At 46.6% G+C, this 20,130-nt stretch overlaps 1 protein-coding gene across 11 annotated transcripts in view; it reads right to left on the bottom strand.

The window, feature by feature from the left end:
- The window catches only part of DENND1A (DENN domain containing 1A), a 452,316-nt gene that overhangs the window by 161,892 nt on the left and 270,294 nt on the right, over positions 1–20,130 (bottom strand). For all 11 annotated transcript variants that reach the window (XM_016137432.2, XM_016137434.2, XM_036238282.1 and 8 more), the window contains one exon: positions 9,135–9,236. In XM_016137432.2, the coding sequence (XP_015992918.2) occupies positions 9,135–9,236 (102 nt within the window). The remainder of the gene's footprint in view (positions 1–9,134; positions 9,237–20,130) is intronic.

Here is a 20,130-nt window from a genome sequence, read left to right as displayed (position 1 = left end):
AACTGCCAAGCTGTTTTCCAAAGTGGTTTTACCATTTTAGGCTTCCACAACCGGTGATGAGAGTTCCTTCCTGGTCAGTTGTGCCACATCCTTGCCAACACGTGGTATTGTCGGTCTTTAAAAAAACAATTTTAGTCAGATTTACTGAGGTATGATTCACAGACAGTCAAATTTAATGCTTTTAGTGATATATATAGCCATGTAACCATCACCTCAAGCTCTTGACAATCATTCATCTGATTTCTATCTCTATAGTTTTGCCTAAGCCAGAATGTCATATAAATGGATTCTTTCACTTAGCATCATGTGAGATTCATCCGTGTTGTAGGACAGAGCAACAGTTAGTTTCTTTTCATTGACAAGTAGTATTCCACCTCATGGGCAGACAACCATTTGTTTATACATTTACCAGTTGAAGGACATTTGGATCATTTCCAGTGTTTGGTGGTTACAAATAAAGCTGTTAAAAACATTCACATTCATGTGTTTGTGTTTACAAGTTTTCATTTCCTTGAGTGAACACTTAGGAGTGCGACTGCTCGGTCATATGTACACATGTTTAATATATACGTTTATAAGAAATTCATAGTCTTTTTATTTTAGCCACACAAGTGGGTCTACAGTGGCACCCTCAGTGTGGTAGTTAATCTGTACCCTCATGGAGCATCTTTCTATGAGCTTACTGGCCATTTGGATATCTTTTATTGTCGAGGTTCTCTTCAGGTCTTTTGCAAACATTTTAATTGGGCTGTCTTATTACTGAGTTTAAGAGTTCTTTATATACTCTGGATAAAATTCCTTTTGCAGAGATATAAATACTGAAATACTTTCTCTTAGTCTGTGACTTGTCTCTATTTTTGTAATAGTGACTTTGGATGGGATAAATTTTTTACCTTTTGTGAGGTTCGAGTTCTCACTTTTTCTTTTATGCTTTGTGCTTTTGTGTCTTAACTAGAACTCTTTCTTACTCCATGAAAATGTTCTCTTATATTTTCTTCTATTCATTTTATAGTTTTTCCTTCTATGTTTAGGTCTCCAATCCATTTTGAATCAATATTTGCATGAGGTAAAAGTTAAAATTCATTTTTTTCCCATATGGAGATCTAGTTATTCCAGTAGCATTTGTTGGGGGAAAGAAAAAAAACCACCAAAAAACAACTATCCTTTCTCTATCGAATTACTCCGGCTATCTGTTGAAAATCAGGTTGACCATCTATGTGTAGGTCTAATTCTGAACTATTTATTCTGTTCTATTGAACTGTATGTCTATCCACACTATCTACATTTACTATAACTTTATAGTAAGTCTTGAAAGTAGATAATATAAGTCCTGCAACTTTGTTCTGTTTCAACACTGTTTTGGCTATTCTAGATCTTTCGCATATTCATAGATATTTTAGAATCAGCTCATCAAGTTTTTTTTTCCTTCCAAAGCCATCTGGAATTTGGGTTAAGATTATATTGAATTTATAGATTAATTTAGGAAAAATTAACATCTTAAAAATATTGAGTCTTCTAATCCAAAACATGGAATATTTCTCCATTTGTTTAGGTCTTTTAAATTTTTTCTCAGATATGTTTTATAGCTTTCAGTATACAAATCGTGCACATATTTTGGTAAATTTATTCCTAAGTATTTCGTGTTTTGTATGCTATTTAAACGGTACTTTAAATATTTCATTTTCAATTGCTCGTTACTAGTATATAGAAATACATTTGGTTTTTGTACACCAACCTTATCCTGCACCCTTGCTAAATCCCTTTATGAGATTCCTTAGGATTTTCCATATACGTGACCATGTTGCCTGAATAATGACAATTTCCCCCCCTTCTTTCTAATCTTTAGGGCTTTTCTTTCTTCTTCTTGTCTTAGTGAACTGTAGACCCTCCAGTACAATGCTGAATAGAAATGGGAAGAGCTGACATCCTTTTCTGTTCTCATTCACAGGGGAAAGAAAGCACTCAGTCTTTTCGCCACGCTAGCTGTAGGTTCTTCCCAGACGCTCTTTAACACAAGGAGGATATCTGATTTGCGAAGAGCTGTTATCATGAACAGGTGCTGAATTTTTCCTCCAATGCATTTTTTGCATATGGTTTGATACAGTTTTCCTTTTGTAGTCTGTTGATATGATAAATCACATTGGTTTTCAAATATCTAGCCAACCTGCATTCATGTGCTCATGATGTATTACCCTTTTTATATATTGCTAGATTCAATTTGCTGATATTTCATTAAAGATATTTACATCTGTATTTAAGAAGCATATTGGTCAGTATTTTTTTCTTGTAAATTCTTTCTTCGGTTTTCATGTCAGGGTAATGTTGACCTCATAAAATAAATTAGGAGGTGTTCCTTTTCCCTCTATTTTTCTGAAAAAGTTAGTGTAAGATTGCATTAGTTCTTCCTTAAATATATGACAGAATGGATTGCTGCAGCTATCTGGGCCTGGAATTTTCTTTGTGAGAAAGTTTTAATTACAAATTCAGACTTCTTTAATAGGAACAGTGCTACTTTTCTATTTCCTATTTCTTTTTGAGCCACTATCTATAATTTGTATATTTTGAGATATTTGTTGATATCATCTAATTTATTAAAATTATAGGAATAAATTTGTTCATAATATTCCCTTTCCTTTTTTTTTTTTTGCATTCTTTTCCCCCTTTAAAAAAATATACTTTTATTTTGCAGTGCTTTCAGAGTTACGGAAAAGTTGCAAAGGTAAGAGAGGACGCACATACCCCTCTCCCAGTTTGTTTCCCCTTATGCATCTTATGTTAACACAGTACATTTGAAAAAAACAAAGAAGCCAACATTGGGACATTATTATTAACAAAAAACTCCAAACTTCACTGTGATTTTACCAGTTTTTCAATTAATGTCCCTTTTCTATTCCAGGACTCAACCCAGAATTCCACAGTGCATTTAGTTGTCACGTCGTCTTAGTCTCCTTTGGTTTGTGACATTTCTCTAGTCTTTCTTATGTTTTTTTTTATGACCTTAATAGTTTTGAGAAGTGCTACTCAGGCATTTTAAAGAATGCCCCTAAATTTGAGTTTATCTGAAGTTCCTGCCATGATCTGCCTGAGGTTTTGGAAAGAATACCTAGAGAAGCTGCAAATACTTCTCATCGCATCATGTCAGGGTTACGGGATCTTTATGACACCGCTGTGATGTCAAACGTGATCACTTAATTAGGGAGTGTCTGCCATTTCTTCACTAAAGTTACTCTTTTTCCCTTTACATATTCTAGTTTTGGGATGTGAGTCACTAAGTCCAGCCCACATTCAATGTGTGTATGTTTGGGGAAAGGGGAATTAAGTTCCTTCTCCTAGAAAGGAGAGTATCTACAGATACTCTTGCCTCTTATCCCCAGTCCACTGTCTTCTGGTTAGTGTTTGCACGGTTTATCTTTTCCAACCTTTTACTTCTCATATATCCGACTCTTTATATTTAAAGCAGAATTTACGTAGTCATACTATTAGGTCTTGATTTTTATATAATTTATTTATCTCCTTTAACTGGAGTACTCAATGTACATCTAATGTAATAGTCAATATAGTTGGGTTATTCTACCATCTTGCTAACTTTTTTGTTTGTTTCATCTGTGTATGGTTCCTTGATCCTTTTCTCCCTAAATCTTTTGGATCTTCAGTATTGGCTTATTAACTATATATCTGTCTTTTTTTTTTTCTTTAGTGGCTCCTCCAAGGTTTATAACATATGTCTTTAACTTAATAGCCTACCTTCAAATACTACTAGCTTATATATAAGTTAAGAACCTTAAAACCGTATACCTCTGTTCTTCACCCATGCCCTGTCTTTTGTGTTACTGTTGTCGTATATTTTACTTCTAGGTTGTAACACATAATACATTGGTATTATTTTTACTTTAAATACTTGATTACCTTTTACGGAAATTAAAAAATAAGAAAAGAAATCTCTTACATTTACTGGCAAATTAACGACTTCCAGCACGCTTCACTCTTCCTGTCCAGGTTGCTTCGTGGGATCATTCTTCTTCCATCTTTAACATCTCCTGCGGTGCTGCTGTGACAATGATTTCTTCCACTTGTCGTTTGCCTGAAAAAGTCTTAATTTTGCCTTCATTCATGAAAGAATATTTCCACTGGAAATATTTCCACTGATGAAATTTTCCTTTATTAGTTTAAAAATGTCATTCTATTATTTTCTGGCTGTGTAGTTTCTTACAAGAAGTCTTCTGTCATTACTTCTTGCTTTTATAACGTCTACTTTTCTCTAGCTAATTTTAAGTTTTTCTTTTTATTGTTGGTATTAATTTCATGATGCACCCTTTGTGTGGTTTTGTTTGGGTCCATTATGCTTGAAGTTCAGCTTCTTGGAACTCGGAGTTAATTGTTCTCATCAGAATTGAAAAAAAAATGGCTATAATCTCTTTAAATATTTTTTCCCATCTTTCCCCACCTTGCTCTCCTGGGACGTGAGTTCCATGCATATTAGTCCTCTTGAAATTGTGCTTTGGATCCTGAAGCTTCTCTTAACCTTTTCTAGCTTTTTTTTTCCTCTCCGCTTCATATTGGATAGTTTTTAGCGGAATGTCTTCAAGTTCATTGATCTTTTAAGCTGTGGTGTCTAATATCCTTTTGATCCTATCAGTGAAGTTCTTATTCCAGTTATTACAATTTCACCTCTAGATGTTCTCTTTCAGTCTTTTTATATCTTCTGTTTCTCTCCTCATTAAGTTCAGGCCTTCCTTTAAATCCATGAGTATATTTATAATCTTTATACCATCTACCGTAAGGCCCTTATCTGCTAATTCCATCGTATCTGTCATTTCTGAATTTGTTCCTATTGACTAATTTTCATCTTGGTTACGGGTTACATTTTCCTGAATCTCAAAACGTCTAGTACTTTTTTGACAGGATGCTAGTTACTGTGAATATTATGTTGTTGAGTGTTGGATTTTGTTGTCTTCTTTTAAAGAGGGTTGCAGTTTATTTTGACAGGAGGTTGAATTTCTTGCATATCAGATTGATCCTTTCAAGGCTTTTTTTTTCCTTTAAAGAAATATATTTTTTAAAACTTTTTATTGAAGTTTAATACGCACACATAAAAGTACAAATATCATTGGTGTACACCTTGATGAATTCCTGCCCACTTAACTGGCACTTAGATTAAAAAAAAAAAAATCACATTACCAGCATCCCTGAAGTCCTCTCTAATGCTCCTCAAGGCTTGATTTTAAGCTTTGTTAGGGTAGGGCTAAAATGATCTGTACTCTGGAGCTAATTTAGATTACTACGAAGACCTGGCCTCCTAGGGTCTCTGCTCATTATCTTGAATGATCAGCAAGACCTCCTATTCTGGCTGGTCGGAGCGTGAATGATTCCTAGTCTGTGTGAGCTCCACCCTACAGGTGGGCAGATCAGTCTTCAGCAGGTTAGTCAAGAGGACCCAATTAGATTTCTGGGGCTCTTTTGCTGAGTAGCTCCCTCTTGTCTGGTACTCAGATCTACAAATTTAAACCACCTCTCCCTCAAACTCAGATCTCTAACCCTTCAACTCAGCAAGACTGTTGTGCTTTGCTGGGGATGCCCCTCCTGGCCCAGAGTCTGAACTGTAGGCATCATCTCCCTGCTTCCTTTCTCTCAGGGATCATACTCCTATACTCTCCTGTCCAATAAAAACAGTTCTTTTCATATTTGTCCTGAGTTTTAGTTGTTAATTGTGGGGGGGGGGGACGGTGAGGGTGGGAATCTAGTTCCAATTATTCCATCATGGCTAGAAGCAGAACAAAGGCCTCTTTTAATAAAATTTCCAGCACGGATGCCATGTTTTGCAAGATTTCATCTACCAAAATAACCCAATCCATATGTCCCCTCCATCCTTCCATCTATCTATTCAGTGGCTGCTAGATCCCTGGGAAACAAAGATGAATAAAACTTGATTCCTGCCCTCAAAGAACTCACAATTAAAAGAGAAAGCCAGAAATGTGTAATAAATTATCCTGCTGGATGGTAAGTACAGTTATACAAGCAATACAAGGGGCTGTGCGGACACAGAGGGAGATAGAGTCAAACCCACCTGGAGAGGTCAGGGAAGGTTTTTACAGTCTAACGTTTAGAGTTAAGTCTTGAGGAATGAGCAAGAGATTGACAGATGGGGCAGGATATCTGGGACACAAGAAACTCTGTATGCAAAATGCGAGGTTATAAAACAACATGTAAGCTTGGGAGAAGTGCGGACGTTCTAGACACCTATGGTACAGGGTTTGGAGCAGTGAGGGGAGAGAGCTGCAGCTATGGCAAGAGCAGGGCCCTGAACACCACGCCGGTCCTCATCCGCATCGGGAGTTCATTGCCACGAACTACACTCACAGCACGCACAGGGCGCGAATCACACAGAGTACAGACTTTAAACTCTCACCTCTATCTACCTTATGAGGACACTCAGGCTCAGACACCTGAAGTAATTTTGGCCAAGGTCACACGGCTACTAAGTAAAGAAGCCAGGATTTGAGTACAGGGCTCTCTGACTCCAAAGCCCACAAAAGGAACTTGCCTCTAATCTACAGACACTGGAAAGCTATGGAAGGATTTTTTCTTTAGAAGTTTTTTAAAAATTAAAAAAAAATATATTTTAAGTAGGAAGGATATCTCGTCAAATTCATGTTTTAAAAAGGTCACTCTGGTGCATGAGGAAGAAGGGCGGGGGTGTCAAGAGCCAGGTCAGAGGCTGCGGGGAACAGTGCTGGGGAGGAACGAGCGCTCGGATGAGGCGGATCTGGGAGGGCTGGGGAAGAGGACCCGAGCGTCGCGAAGGAGCGGAAGCTGTCAGATGCAGTCACGAAGCGGCTCTGGCGGAAAGAGAGATGACGGGGTCAACTGCGCCTGTGCTGACCCACGGCAAGGACTGAACGCAGGGGACGCGAAGACGGGTGGGACATGTCTCCTCTCCAGGACTCACCGGCTCACACAGCCTTCCAGAACCAAGGCCATGCGTCCCACGGAAACACAGTGAGCGTCTCACAGACCACGCTCCCTCCCCACTGTGACCTTTGAGCCTTTCCTGAATCTAGAACATTCTTGAGCCCACCATGAACCAGCCTGGAAGCCAGGAGGCCCTCGCGTGCAGGCTGAGGACGGTGAGGGAGCTGTCCTCCAACCTTGGCTGTAATCGTTAACAACGATTTCCCGGAAAACAAACGCAGGTGCTATTTCTCGCGCAGTGACCACATGCGCGCACTGTGCCGAGCACCTGACGAGTGCTGCCACATCCTTTGTCGCAGCAGTCGTAACGAGGCCTGGTACCCCTCTTTTCTTAACGGGAAACTGAGGCCGAGAGAGGGAAAGCAACATACCCAAGTTACTCCAGTTCTTTGGGGCCACTTCGCTGATCATTTAAAAGGCACCTTGGAATGTGCCACCTGCAGAAAGCCTCCATCACCTTCTCCCAAACTATGTCGCCCCCTGGGACCTTGTGTGCCTGATTTCTACTTCCTCTGCAGCCCGCAGTCTGGAATACCGTGATCGTATGTAATTTACACACCTGTTCCTGCTAATGGACGACACTCTTCGAAGGACAGGCCTAGCTCTGCTGCGCTTCTGCCACTCGACGCCCAGCAGGGGGTCAGAGCCCCGCAGAGGGGACCTGTCTGTCTTCTCCATGGTTTCTGGACGCCCAGTCACTCATCCTGGGCTGCCCCAGGCCCCCGGCCATTCCATACACCTGAGATACCTCAGGCTCACTCACCGCATTCACTCAACGGTTGCAAGGTCCATACCTAGGTCACCTGTGGCTCAAAGCGGGGCACTTTTCCACTGAGAGGGAACTAGGGTAGCATTCCCTGGACCAAAAGAACGCAGATAACGAACGGTCGGGAGGCCCTGAGCTGCCAACCACGCACCTTGTTCTGACATGATGAAAAGCAAACCTCATGGTGTCTGGTGCTTTCATTTTTCCTACTTTGGACCCCTCTCTCTCTCTCGCTGCCTCAGAGGGGGTGGGGCAGTGGACACCGGGTAGCGGCAGCACAGGCTCTGCTGTGGTCCAGACTGCGGTCTCACCCTGTGCGCTCCCTGAGGTCCTTCTCTCCCTGTGGAAAGGAGGGAACACCTGCTCCACAGGCCGCGATGCGAACCGGATGCGACCGCGAGAGGCAGTGGGCCCAGCGGCTCTGTGGAGTGACAGGTGGGTTCACTTGTTGGCTCCCCCTCTCTCTAGCTCTGTGGGTAAAGTGGGAATAAGAAAAATACCTTCCTCAGAGTGGTGTGAAGAGGAAAAGAGAGGTCAATGACAAGTGCTTAGTACAATGCTTAACACGCAGGAAGTCCATGAACGGTGGCCGCTGTTCACTGTGCAACAAATGGAACATCTTTACAGAGCACAAACGGCTCTCTCAAAATCTCACAGTGAGTTAAGAGTAGAGGAGGATGAAACCTTGCTGTGAGCCACCGTCAGCGAACGGCAGTGCCTCCAGAGAGCTACCGCCATGGTGCCACTGGGACTCCTGGCGATAACGGGGCAGCTGTGCCCAGCGCCGTGACACCAACCCGAGCGACACAAACCCAGCCCCACCTCGGCAGCAGGCTCCTCGCAACCTGGAAGCCAGTGTAACTCCACAGCCCCTCCTGCAGGCAGAGGGAGGTCAAACCGGAAACACTAGACCGTGCTTCCCAGAGAGATTTAGGGAACAGGGAGCCGCCTTCCATGCACTGTCAGAGGACACCCTGAGACGTGGGAAAACGGCTGTGTTTGATGATAGTCCAGGAAAATAATATGGGTTTGAAGTGCCCCAAACCGCTGACACTGAAAGCCCTCCCGCCCACCACAGGGGACGCTGTCCTGCCCCGGGACATGGCAGTGTGCTGGAGAGGGACTGCAAGACCCTCAGGCTCCCACGGAAGCGGAGGTGTCCAGGCCCTGGGGTCATTTCACAGCCTTTCAGATGAAAGTTATGGGAGCAAAACAAGACTAAAAAATGAACCGCCTCAACTTTCTTCACTGAGACAAAGGTTGCCAAGAGAACAGAGAAACCAAGTGTCTTTGCTAGACACAGGAAAGCCACAGCCGTCCCCAGCCTTCCCCGTCCCCCCAGGGGCATGTCACATTCACGTCATTGCAGGAGTCAGAACCCTGCGGGCTCGTGACCTACCACGTCGTTCGGGAGGCTCTGGAGGTCATCGAAGGGGGTTTCCAGGGTGTTGGTGTCCACGTTCAGGATCACGACGTCATCCAAGGCCATGTTTCTGACTTTCTGTAAATAAAGGTTCCAGAAGAGAAAGTCACTGAAGCACCTTAAGACACAAATGTCCCCCATCCCCCGCCCCGGGAGAAGAGGACTAGGAGGAAAAGTGGCATCTGGTGAAGGCTTACTCTGGGGCAGGCTCAATGCGAGGCCATTTAACTGTCTAAAAACTCCATGAGCTTGAACCGTCATCCCCAAGCCCCAGGAGCAGAAAGGTTTTCACAGATGTGAAGTTAACGTGCTGCGGTCACATGGCGAGGGAGAGAGCTTCATACCCCAATGTCATTTCCCCCCATATTTCTCTCTTTTTTGAAGTAGAAGCCGAGACCCAAAGCTCTGGCCAGGACTCTGATGTGCGGCTCGGTGCCTACGACACCTGCGTCCTCCCCCGGGTCTCACTTACAGGCCACCTGCCCAGCTCTCTCGTCTCTCGTCATGCCTGGGTATGGAATACGGCGTGTGGCCTAGTGTTAACATGTTAACGCTTCCCTCACACATAGCGAACCATGGCTCAGACGCTGTCGCCATAAGCCTTGATTCCACTGGTACAGGGAAAAGGGAGACTCAGGCCTCCCGGCTGTTCATGTTTGGTGAGGAGGGGGAGGGATAACGAGCCCGCCATCTAGAAGCAGCTCTCTATGGTCTGCAGGAGCACCAGACTGCGCGGCCCGAGTTCTCCGTATTTACTCACACTATTTACGCACCGCTGAAATCCACCTCCATTTTTCTCCTGCCTGCCCACCACTTCCAAGCTCATTCAACTCTCTTACCCCATCACAGATCTGAGCTCATTTCTTTAGAGTCTAGAACTTTAGCACTGTTGCTTTATTTAATTTTGTTCTGTTTAAGTAGAAAGACCATACAATTTGTCCAAACGGGGACACTTGGGATATGAGAGAGGATATATGCCAGGCAAAAGGGATAAAACGGGACATCAGGTCACCCTGTACGTAAGGGATCAGCTTCGTTATCAGCCACACTGAGCTACGGCATATGACTGCGCAAGCGTGCACGGACGGCCCAAGGATGCCCGGCCAGCCACGCTGGGGCTGAAACCTGCCAGCCCATGTGCCTGCCGGGTGGCAGCGACAGGTGTGGTGGTGGCAGGAGGGAGGACACGCCTTTTCCTAATTCGCCCAAGAGCATCGTACCGGCTAGCGCTGGAGCCGGGCACCCCGACGGCCGCTAAGCCTAAGCTTGCAAGTGCTCTGGGAATGCGCAATTATTACAAGGTACCAAAAGCCGGCTGGTGCGTGTTCTATGCTTTACTCCCTCTACCTCATTTAATTCTTATCAAAGCCTGCAAAGCGCATGTTATTACCCTCATTTCATGTAACTTGCGGGAAATTAGGTGCAGGGAGGTACGGTGAGGGGCAGAGGCAACGCACGCAGGCCGCCTCAGCAGCCCAGGCTCTCTGCACACCGACACCAGCCTCTGGTCACAGACACCCTCAGTGAGACTGAGCTCCACGCAGCCCTTGCCACCCCGAACCCCAGGACCCGGGCGCCTGCCTGCCTTCCTAGGAGCTCATCTGTTTGGCTCTCCGCTGGGTAATAACCAGCACAGAATGGCATCTGGCAAGTGCTCATTAATATTGGTCAACATTTGTTGTCTCAAACTCCAGCCTCCAGGACACAACTTGGTACCTGAGCAAACATTTCCAGATTCCTCCCGGCAGGAGGGTGGAGCCCTGCTGATCAGAAGTTTCCTGGGGCTGAAATAACACTCCTAGAGGCCCGAGGCCTGGAAGCCCTCCACTTAGGAGGCCAGGAGTCTCAAACTTCTGCCACTGACTTCTTCAAGCCCTCGGGGGCTAGTCCACAAACCTATTATCAATTTGTAAACTTGAACTAAATGCTTACTGCGGGCTGAGACCCACATAGGAGGGATAAGATGTCCTCCTTAGAAGTTCATTCTCCCTCCAAACCCCACTCGTTAACTGACTGCCTTACTCACAGGGGAAGAAAATGCTATCAGCAAACTGTGCAGATGAGTACGCTAAGACTCGGGGTGCATCGTCCAGGGCTCCTCAGCCTCCTCCCCTTGCAATCCCACAGGTTAAATACCTAGCAGGGTGCTAGCGACGTGCCAGCAGCAAGCTGAGAAACAGCCTCAACGACAATCTTTGCCACTTATATCACGCTTCGGAGCTCACACAGCGCATTCGCTGTACAAATGCTTTCGTCTTCAGCAATATGGCTACAGGTGGGGCATCATCATTCCCATTTCAGAGGCGAGAAACTGAGGCTCAGAGAGGTGAACGGGTTTCCCCAAGGCTATGTGGCTACTCTGTGGCTTCTTCATCTGTAAGATCAAGAGAGTGGCTGTGACCACCCTCTTACGGCTCTTCCCCGGGCTGCTGTGAGAATCGGAGGCAGCATGTGCATGGTGCACGGCACACATGGGCACACGGCAGCTACTAATAAGGAGCAGCTATTACTTTGTAACATGTGCATCAGCCATGGCCAGTCCATGGCCTAAGGGCGAAACCTCTGTCCCCTCCCTGGCAACCACTGCCCTCTCGCTTCAAAGACTCGACGCAGACACAGAGTCAGCAAAGGGACCCCGAGGGGCTGAGCCACAATGCAGTGGGGGAGGCCTTGAGGACTGAGCTGAGGGCTGCCGCACCCCAGAATCTCCTATCCTGCTGCATCTGACCTTCCGGAGAGCTGCAGAAGCGGGGAGGGGGCCCTGGCCACTGGAGGGAGGGCTCAGGGGCTGAGGGCCCCAGAGAGAGAGGGTGCTGGTTCTGGACCAGAACTGGCGTTCCTTCTGTGTTCCCAGTGGGGTCCCAGCAGCACAGATGAGCCCTGTGGGCCCTCTACGGCTGAGCTGAGGCAGGTTTTTGATTTCTTCCCACTCCTGACTGGAGGACTTGCTGGTTAAGCTGTGTGGAGTGTTTACTTTTTTAACAATGGTGGCAGGCTGAAGGAGAGGAAAAAGCCTGGCCCTTTTTTCCGACCTAGCTGGCCAGGGTCCCCTTAGTAACCAAGATGCCCAAGCACCAGGCTCCAGGCAGGAGCTGGGTCGGCATGGTTTCCTCTTAGGGGACAATGCTTACCCCCCCCCCACCCCCAATCCCCTGCCGGCAAGGCCTCTTCCAAAGGGGCTGGCACGGGCTCAGGGGCCTTCTTGAAGCTCAGTGTCCCCAAGGCAAGGATCGGAGGCCAGCTCGGCCGAATGGTGCCTTACCCCTGAAAGGCACAAAGAAACAAGGGACAAAAACAAAAACAAAACCCAAAAAAACCCTCAAAGTGGGGGTGGGGTGGGAGGTGCTGGTGAAGAAGGAAGGTGGGCCATTCCAGGGTGCCAGGTCCTTCTACCCTGTGCATACGATGAGGGAGAAACTACCATCTCCACGGTGAGGACGAGGAAACGAGGCTCCGAGAGGTCAAAAAACTGCCCCAAATCGCACCGCTACTGAGTGGCACTTTTGAACCTAGTCTGACTTGAAAGACTCACTCCCCAAACCAATGCTCGGACATGCGGTCAGGCCAACATTCTCAGGACCTGCTTTCTCTTGTCTTTTGTATCATAAAAATTACACATGCCTATTGTAAAAAGGAGTAGGAAAGACAGAAAAATTCGAAGAAGAAAATTATGGTTACCTTCGTCCCTCTATTTGGAGATAAAATTTCGGTGCTTCCTTCAACACCCCTCTCTGCCCTCTCCCTACTTTTAAAAACACAGTTGGAACAACTCTTCATGTTTCTGATTTTCTTATTGCCATATAAGCCATGCTCCGCTTCATTAAAAGCTTTGTAAAGATCATTACTAATTGTTACAAAATGTCTAGCTTCGTGGAATCAAACTCAACCAGGCCCCTTTCGTTGGCTGTTATTTCCAGTTGTTAAGAAATTGTTATATGTAATATTGTCGTGAAGTCCGTAGGCACAAAGCCCTGTGCTTCAGGATGGATTCCTGGAAGAGGAATTTACTTTCCACTTCTTAAAAAGTGTTCCTCTCAAATTCGACTTTGAGAAAGATAGCTTTACTTCCAATTATTTTAAAGTCATTTTATCCACAGCTTGTGTTTCCTACTCCAAGTGAAGAAAAATCAGCAAAGACATGAGCAGATGTCAAAATAGTCCTCCAAAAACCCTACCCAATTAAAGCACTTACTAGTCCCGCGGCACACCGAGGCGGCTCTCCGGTAGCCTGCCCCACCGACACGTTCTCTCTCTTTTTAGTTACAACATATGCCAAAGCTCCTGCCAGCTGCAAACCGTCCCCTCACCAGACTCTATAGTCTTTTCTCAGAATGAAAAAAAAAAAAAAAAACCAACACACACACACTGACTTTCCAAATAGCATTCTCGCACAGAGAAATACACAATAATGGCATCTTCCCATAAAGACTATGAATCGAAAAAGTTTTTCCCTTTATGCTTTGTCACAGAGGGACTTAGCTTGACCCTTGCCTCTCAGGACAAGGAAGGGAAAAATAGTATGGGAGGTGGTTGGGGCGGCCGAGAGGACACGGGCTCTAATGTAAGTGTCACCTCTGGAGTGTCCCGTACCTCGTGGCTTGCCTGAGGCAATTCATCCAAACTCCTGTGTGCCCCAGGTTTTCATGAGCGATGTGGGCATTGTGACAAGACCCACAGAGGCGCGAGGACGAGTGAGTGAGTGTCGAGGAGTTCACAGCACTCCCAGGACCTCCGTAGTAGGAGTTCGGCCAGCAGTGGCTCTCTGGCCTGTCTGTTCCCCTCTCCTTCAGGGGTTCCTGAGAACTCAGCTACACCCGCCTAGGGGCCACTCCAGAGGGCCTGAGGCAGCAGGAAGTTTGCCTTTCCCTGAGCTCCCCTGTGCTTTAGTCCCGCAACCAGAATAAAAAGTCAATCTAGAGTTGTTTCTACAAGTATTCAAATCTTCCCCTAGTCTGTGGGCTTCTTGGGGGTCGCCAGCAAGATCTCTGTACTCTCAGCTCATACCCCAAAGCAGGCAATTCTTGAATGAATGAATGAATGAGATATGGTATAGCCTACAGGCGGAGGGCACAGGATCCAGAAGGCAGTCTGAGTTCTAGCTCCACCCCACCCACCAGCTGTGTAAATTTGGGCATTTTGCTCAATCTCTCTGTGCCTCGGTTTCCTCCTCTACTGAAAATGGTAGCAGTGCCTGCCTCATAGGCTTGTTCTGCGGATTACATGGGTTAAGATTTTTAAAGTACTCAGACTGGTACCTGGCACAAGAGCAGCTCAAGGTAAGCATCTGTTAAATAAAAAAGAATGATCTTTTGAGGGTAATAGGAATATTCTGTATCTTTATTGAGGTGGTGGTGGTGGTTTTATGAATATCTAAAACTGCCAACGTTAATTGAATCACTGTAAGTGGATGGTTTATTGTACATAAATTATACCTCCAATGAAGCCGATAAACACACTAGTCCTATGTTCAGAAAACAGAATGAAATCACAAAGGACAGTAAAAACTAACAATGCATGAATGGTGGTGAATGAACGCTACATGACAAGATAATTTTTCCCTGGGCCGTCACCCCAAAGCACATTTTGATTTGCAGTTGCATTTGGTTCCCTGCCTTCTCCTTTTTTTGTCTAGCCCAGGATTTTTTAACTTTGTTTTCCACTAATGTCCTCTTAGGATAAACATAAAAATCCAGTGCCCCTAGAGATTCTGATATACTCCCCTACACAAAAATGGGGTCCACTTGAGAATCACTCTACTGTAGCCAAGAAGGCTTTATTGAGCCTCACCATCTAAAGTTGGTTGTATGGAAACAAGGTTTCCCCTCTAACATATAAATATCAACTGTACCTGTTCAAACTACCTCAGGCCCCCACCCAGGTTGGGGGTGACCCTGCCTGTCCATGGAGTAGATTGGGCAGCTAATGACAAAAGGGAGGACTCAGAACCAAGTCACACACTGAACAGCAAGACTTTCACTGGCCATGGAATCGGGGGGTCCGAGGAGTGATCAGGAGCACGTGGTGTGCCCCGCCCCAGGTGTGGAAGCTGAGGGCGGGAGGTAGAGAAAAGCAGTGGGTCCCGGGCCTGGAGGGGCAGGGGCCCAGCTCCACCTCTGCCCCCTCGGCTGAGGGCCGGGCGCCCTCTCTGGGATGGAGGCGGTGGGCCGGTGAGGGAAGGGGCATGCGAGACAGCACGCGCAAGCCTTCTGCTGTCCCTCCGCCAGGACCATCGTCAGGGCAGAGCTGAGCCTTATCTGCCCCTCCACCCCCAGGGCCCAGCACCAGGGCCGACACAAGCAAATGCTCACTGACTGGAGAATGAATGAGACACCGTGGCTGGAGCCGCTCTGCCAGGAGGCAGGCCTGGGAGCAGGGGTCAGCGTGAGCCCAAACGGACGACTTGAGCCCAACGCAAGCGAACTGGAGTTTGCTCAAGGAGGAGCGATGGGAATAACAATACTGACGGCAATGACAACAACTGTGTAAAGTTGTCATGACTAATTAGTGTAGAATTAATTCACAGTCGGCACAGATGTAAGCTAGGAGTCACCGTGGCGGTGAAGATGACCGTGGGTTCTGGAACGAGACAGCCGGATTCAAGCCTTGCCTCCGCTGCCGTGTAGCCTCCGGCAGGTTCTTCACTTCTCGGCCTCCGTTTTCTTACCCATAAAATGGAGAAATACAACCTACCCTACAGCTGCGCTGTGAGGTTAAGTGAGCTAATATGTGTAAGGACTTGAATGCAGTACCTGTTTGCAGTAAGTGAGCAATAAATGGGGAGCCATAAAAAGCGAGTTTCTATTCCTAGCAATTTCAAAACTATATCAGTAATGGATTAAAGTTCCATGACTAAGAATCGAAACACCTGGTTTTCAGACCAAAGGTTACTTTAAACTACCACAGCCCCATCGTTCTACGTCCCAGGGACGCGGTGTGAGCCCGCTCTCTGGGGCCAGACTGCCGGTCTGAGTGCCACTCTGCCACTTACAACTGTGCCGCCTTTGGCAAACCCTTTACCTCTCCTGTGCCTCAGTTTCCTCATGTGTATAATGAGATTAAAGCAGTGCTAACACCCAGGATAATGGTCACCCTTCGCGCGGAGGAAGCGCGACCACGAGGGGGCACGAGGGGCTCCTGGGGAGCTGGTAGCACCTTTTCAAATTTAATTGAATTTCATATTAGTTTTGGGCATACAGCAGAAGGGTGAGGCATTTATATAATTTACAAAGCGACCCTCCCAATTACTCTAGTACCCACTTGGCACTAAACACAGCCATTACGATATTATTGACTACATTCCCTACGCTGTAGTCCACATCATCCCCGTGACCCTTTTGTAACCACTAATTTGTACTTCTTAATCCCTTTACCTTTTGCACCCACATTTTGTTTCTTGATCTGGTGGTGGTTACATGGGTATGCTTGCCTTGTAAAATCTCACCTTGCTGTACACTTGGGATGAGTGCAGTTCCTTTATAAATCTCATACTTCAGTAAAATGTTTACGAAAGTAATACGAACGTCACCAGATTGTCATGGTGATCAGATGAGTTAATATATGCATAATAAGATAGTGGCTGGAATAGAACAAGCACTGGGTATTAACTATTGTTATGAAAAAACAATATAGCAATAATTCTGTGGATTGAAAGGATTCAATCTAGAATATTTTTCCTGTCGGAAAATTTGTTGGTAAAGTTTGTAAAGGCTCCAGAACACACATGGCTCCTTCGCCCTGTTCTGTGCCCTGTTCAGGGAAGAGCAGAGCAGCGACACCCTTGGGTACCTTCTGAGAGATGCTGGAGTCTGGACTCAGCTGGGTTTGGTTGGGGAGAGGAGCAGGGGCATGAATGGAATGGACTGGGCTTCGGATTTTATCTTCTTCAATTCCTCCTTGTAGGACCCAGGGCAGGTTACTTACACCTAGTAGAACCTCAGTTCTTCATCTATAAAATGAGGCTGTAACCATGTGCTACACAGAGTTGTGAGAGGATTAAGTAAAAAGAAAAAAAAAACAGAGAAATATTTATTTTGCACCTATATGGCCATGTTCCCATCTGCTCCGGGTGCTGGTCTTGACCACCTCTGGCTTTCTCCCCGCTGAAGTGACCCCTGGGGCCTGTAAGCAAAGTGTCCTCTCCGGTGGCCAAGCCAGCACCTGGGATAGCACCTCTGAGCCCAGCAACGAAGCAAAGGGGACGGTCCGGACGTACTCCCGCAAGGACTCCTTGCTCGAGAGGACGCAGCACCCTCCTGGAGTGGAGCACTATCACACCCGCAAAAAGCTCTGCTTTGGCTTAAAGAAAGTCCGGTTCCTCCCACTACGAGAGGGACAACAGACATGACTCCTGACATTATACCTTATGTCTCCCTTGAGTCTGACTTCTCAGCAGCTTTTTTTTGGTTCCAATTTTGAAAGGTAGATATGGTTATAACTAAACCAAAAAGTACAGCTTAATAGTTTGTTAACCCAAACTTTATCCTAACTGACTACTGCCGGGCTTCACGCCGTCACTGCTCAGGCCAACTCCACTCCTAGGTGTGCGGCACTGAGCCCCAGCGTCCCTCTCACTGGCTCTCACAAGAGCTACTGGCTGATGCGTTCCTCCCACGGCCTGATCCTGCACATGTACCATTTAACATAATCCTCACGACACTCCTGTGGAGAGGCAAAGAAACTAAGGGTCAGAGAGGTAAAACAACCTGTCCGAAGTCCTCTGGTTTAGAAGCAGTGGAGCTAAACCCTGAACCCAGTTAAACACCAATGCTTCTGCACTATCGCCTTCATCTTCTTAATTGCTCTGACACATTGTTTCATCAACAGACTTAGAGAGCAACTGTAACTTACTAGATACCTGTTAGGCACCTAGAGAGGAATAGAGCCCTCAGCGGCTTGGTGGTTGGCCCAGGCCCCACTAAAATTCCCAGGGGAGAGGCTTTCCCACAGAATATCATACCCAGTTGATGGATGAGAAAATTAAGGCTAAACAGATTCAACAGTATGCCCATGTTCTCACACTGGCGTTTGTCAGAGAAAGGATCTGAATCTGGGCTCTTCGTGCCAATGTTCTTTCCACTAGACAGCACACAGAAAATGTGCTCAAACACACGCGCATATACATGAGTACGCAACAAAGAACAGCGTGGGGAGCCGGGCGGCCTCCGAGGAGGAGAGGAAAGAGAAATAAGAGGGAAAGTGGAAAGGACAGGAAGAGGAAAGGCAAGTATTCAGGGACCCTAAACCCTTTATTCCCTCCCGAAAGCTCGGATATCCAAAGAGGGAAGAGTGACATTTCCCTTCCCTTCCTCAGGCCCCAGAGGTCACTGAGCTGCCAAGCAGTTGATAAACGTCGTGGTTTTTCTTTGGAGCCAGGAGTCACTGATTTGCTCCTTCCTGCTCCGCAAAATTAAAAATCTAAGCCCGACAGTTCAGAGGAGCCCTGAAAACACGGCTGGAATTTCCCAGTGTGCTTTAAACAGAAACAGAAGCTTGGCAGGGGAGGGAGGTGCTGTAAGCACCTCGTGGGTCAGGCCAAATCCGCTCCTCTCTCGGTAATAAGCACCGACTCTGATGAACACATCTAGAGACTTCCAACCCAGGTCGTCAAAGGGGCTATTTCCTCCATGGGCTAGTTCTCCTCCCTGACCATCCGGCCACTGGACATGCTTCGTTCACTCATTCATTCACTCATTTGGTCAGTCATTTTCCTGTCAACTTTACACTAGGGCTTAAGGACCAGAGATGACTAAAACAGGATCTCTGAACTCCAGGGGCTCCTGCCTCCCTGTTAGACGGTGTGGGTAGGGTGTGGTGGGCTAAATTATAACCAATAAACCAAAGAAAAAGCACCGTAAGACGCAGCAGAACAGACCTCACTCTGGTGGAACATCTCCACTGACACGGGGCACGTCCGAGTCCCTCCCCTGCACGGTCCTGGGTCCAAGGTCGGGAAGTCCCCAAGTGGTGTCCTGGCTCGCTCAGTAGCTGGGTAGCTTTAGGCAAGGCACTTCACCTCCTTCAGCATTAGTTTCCTTCTCTGTGAGATGGGGGTCATGACCCTAACCTTCAGGATTGTGGAGATTACCATGGAAACTGCATTCGATGGAGGGCCAGCAATAGGCAGAAGCTTGGTGAGGGCCAGCTGGTCCCCTTCTAAGCGCTTGGCTCTGTTGGCTCTCCTGGCAATTCCCTGCAAGTCCACCCCAGGGCAGCCCCGCCATCCAGCCCGGCCTGCTCCCCGCCCTCCGAATGGAGGCGTGATCCCACGGACACCTCTGACTCTGCTGGTGTTCGCGTCAACCTGAAGTATCCTCCCCACTGCTGGAGACTCTGTTTCCTCATGCGTAAAAAGAGGACAAGGAAGTTGTCGGCACCTTTCACCACTGCTGCAAAGCCCAAAGGAAAGAGGAAGTGGCAGGGCACTCGGGAAGATGCGAAATGGCCCGGGCATCAAGCGCCATGATTATCTCCAGCCCACAGGGCCCTACTCTTCTACAAAGCCTTCCTGACTAGTCCTGCTCCCATGGTGAGTTGCCTCCTCTGGGCCTAAGCCAAGCACAGTGGGCAACATACATGTCACACTTGTCTAGCGATGTTTCTAATTATTTCTTGTGTACTTGTCACTTTCCCCTCAAAATAACTGTTTTAATCTTACTATACATTCACATATACTGCAATAACACCACTGTCATCTGTAAAGTACTGCAGAGCTTTTAAATACTATATTTTTAAATGTATTATCTCGTCTGCTCCTCAAAGCAACTTCAAGGAATAGGTGTTGTTATTCTCATTTTACAGAATAGAAAACTGAAGTTCTTGCCCCAGGTCCTGGAATTAAGAACGGAGCTAGGAGCTGAGTCTGGGACTGCCAGGGCCCAGGGCCTCGTCCTCTGGGCCCCTCTGCGTAGCCCCCTCTACCCTCCCGGCTCAGCAAACACTGAAGACCCTGACCGAGTCGCATATTTCTCTTATA

The sequence above is a fragment of the Rousettus aegyptiacus genome, unplaced genomic scaffold (assembly GCF_014176215.1).
Source record: "Rousettus aegyptiacus isolate mRouAeg1 unplaced genomic scaffold, mRouAeg1.p scaffold_m13_p_3, whole genome shotgun sequence".
Taxonomy (NCBI): Eukaryota; Metazoa; Chordata; class Mammalia; order Chiroptera; family Pteropodidae; genus Rousettus; species Rousettus aegyptiacus.
Note: the sequence above shows the minus strand (reverse complement) of the source record. Positions and strands in the feature narration are given on the sequence as shown.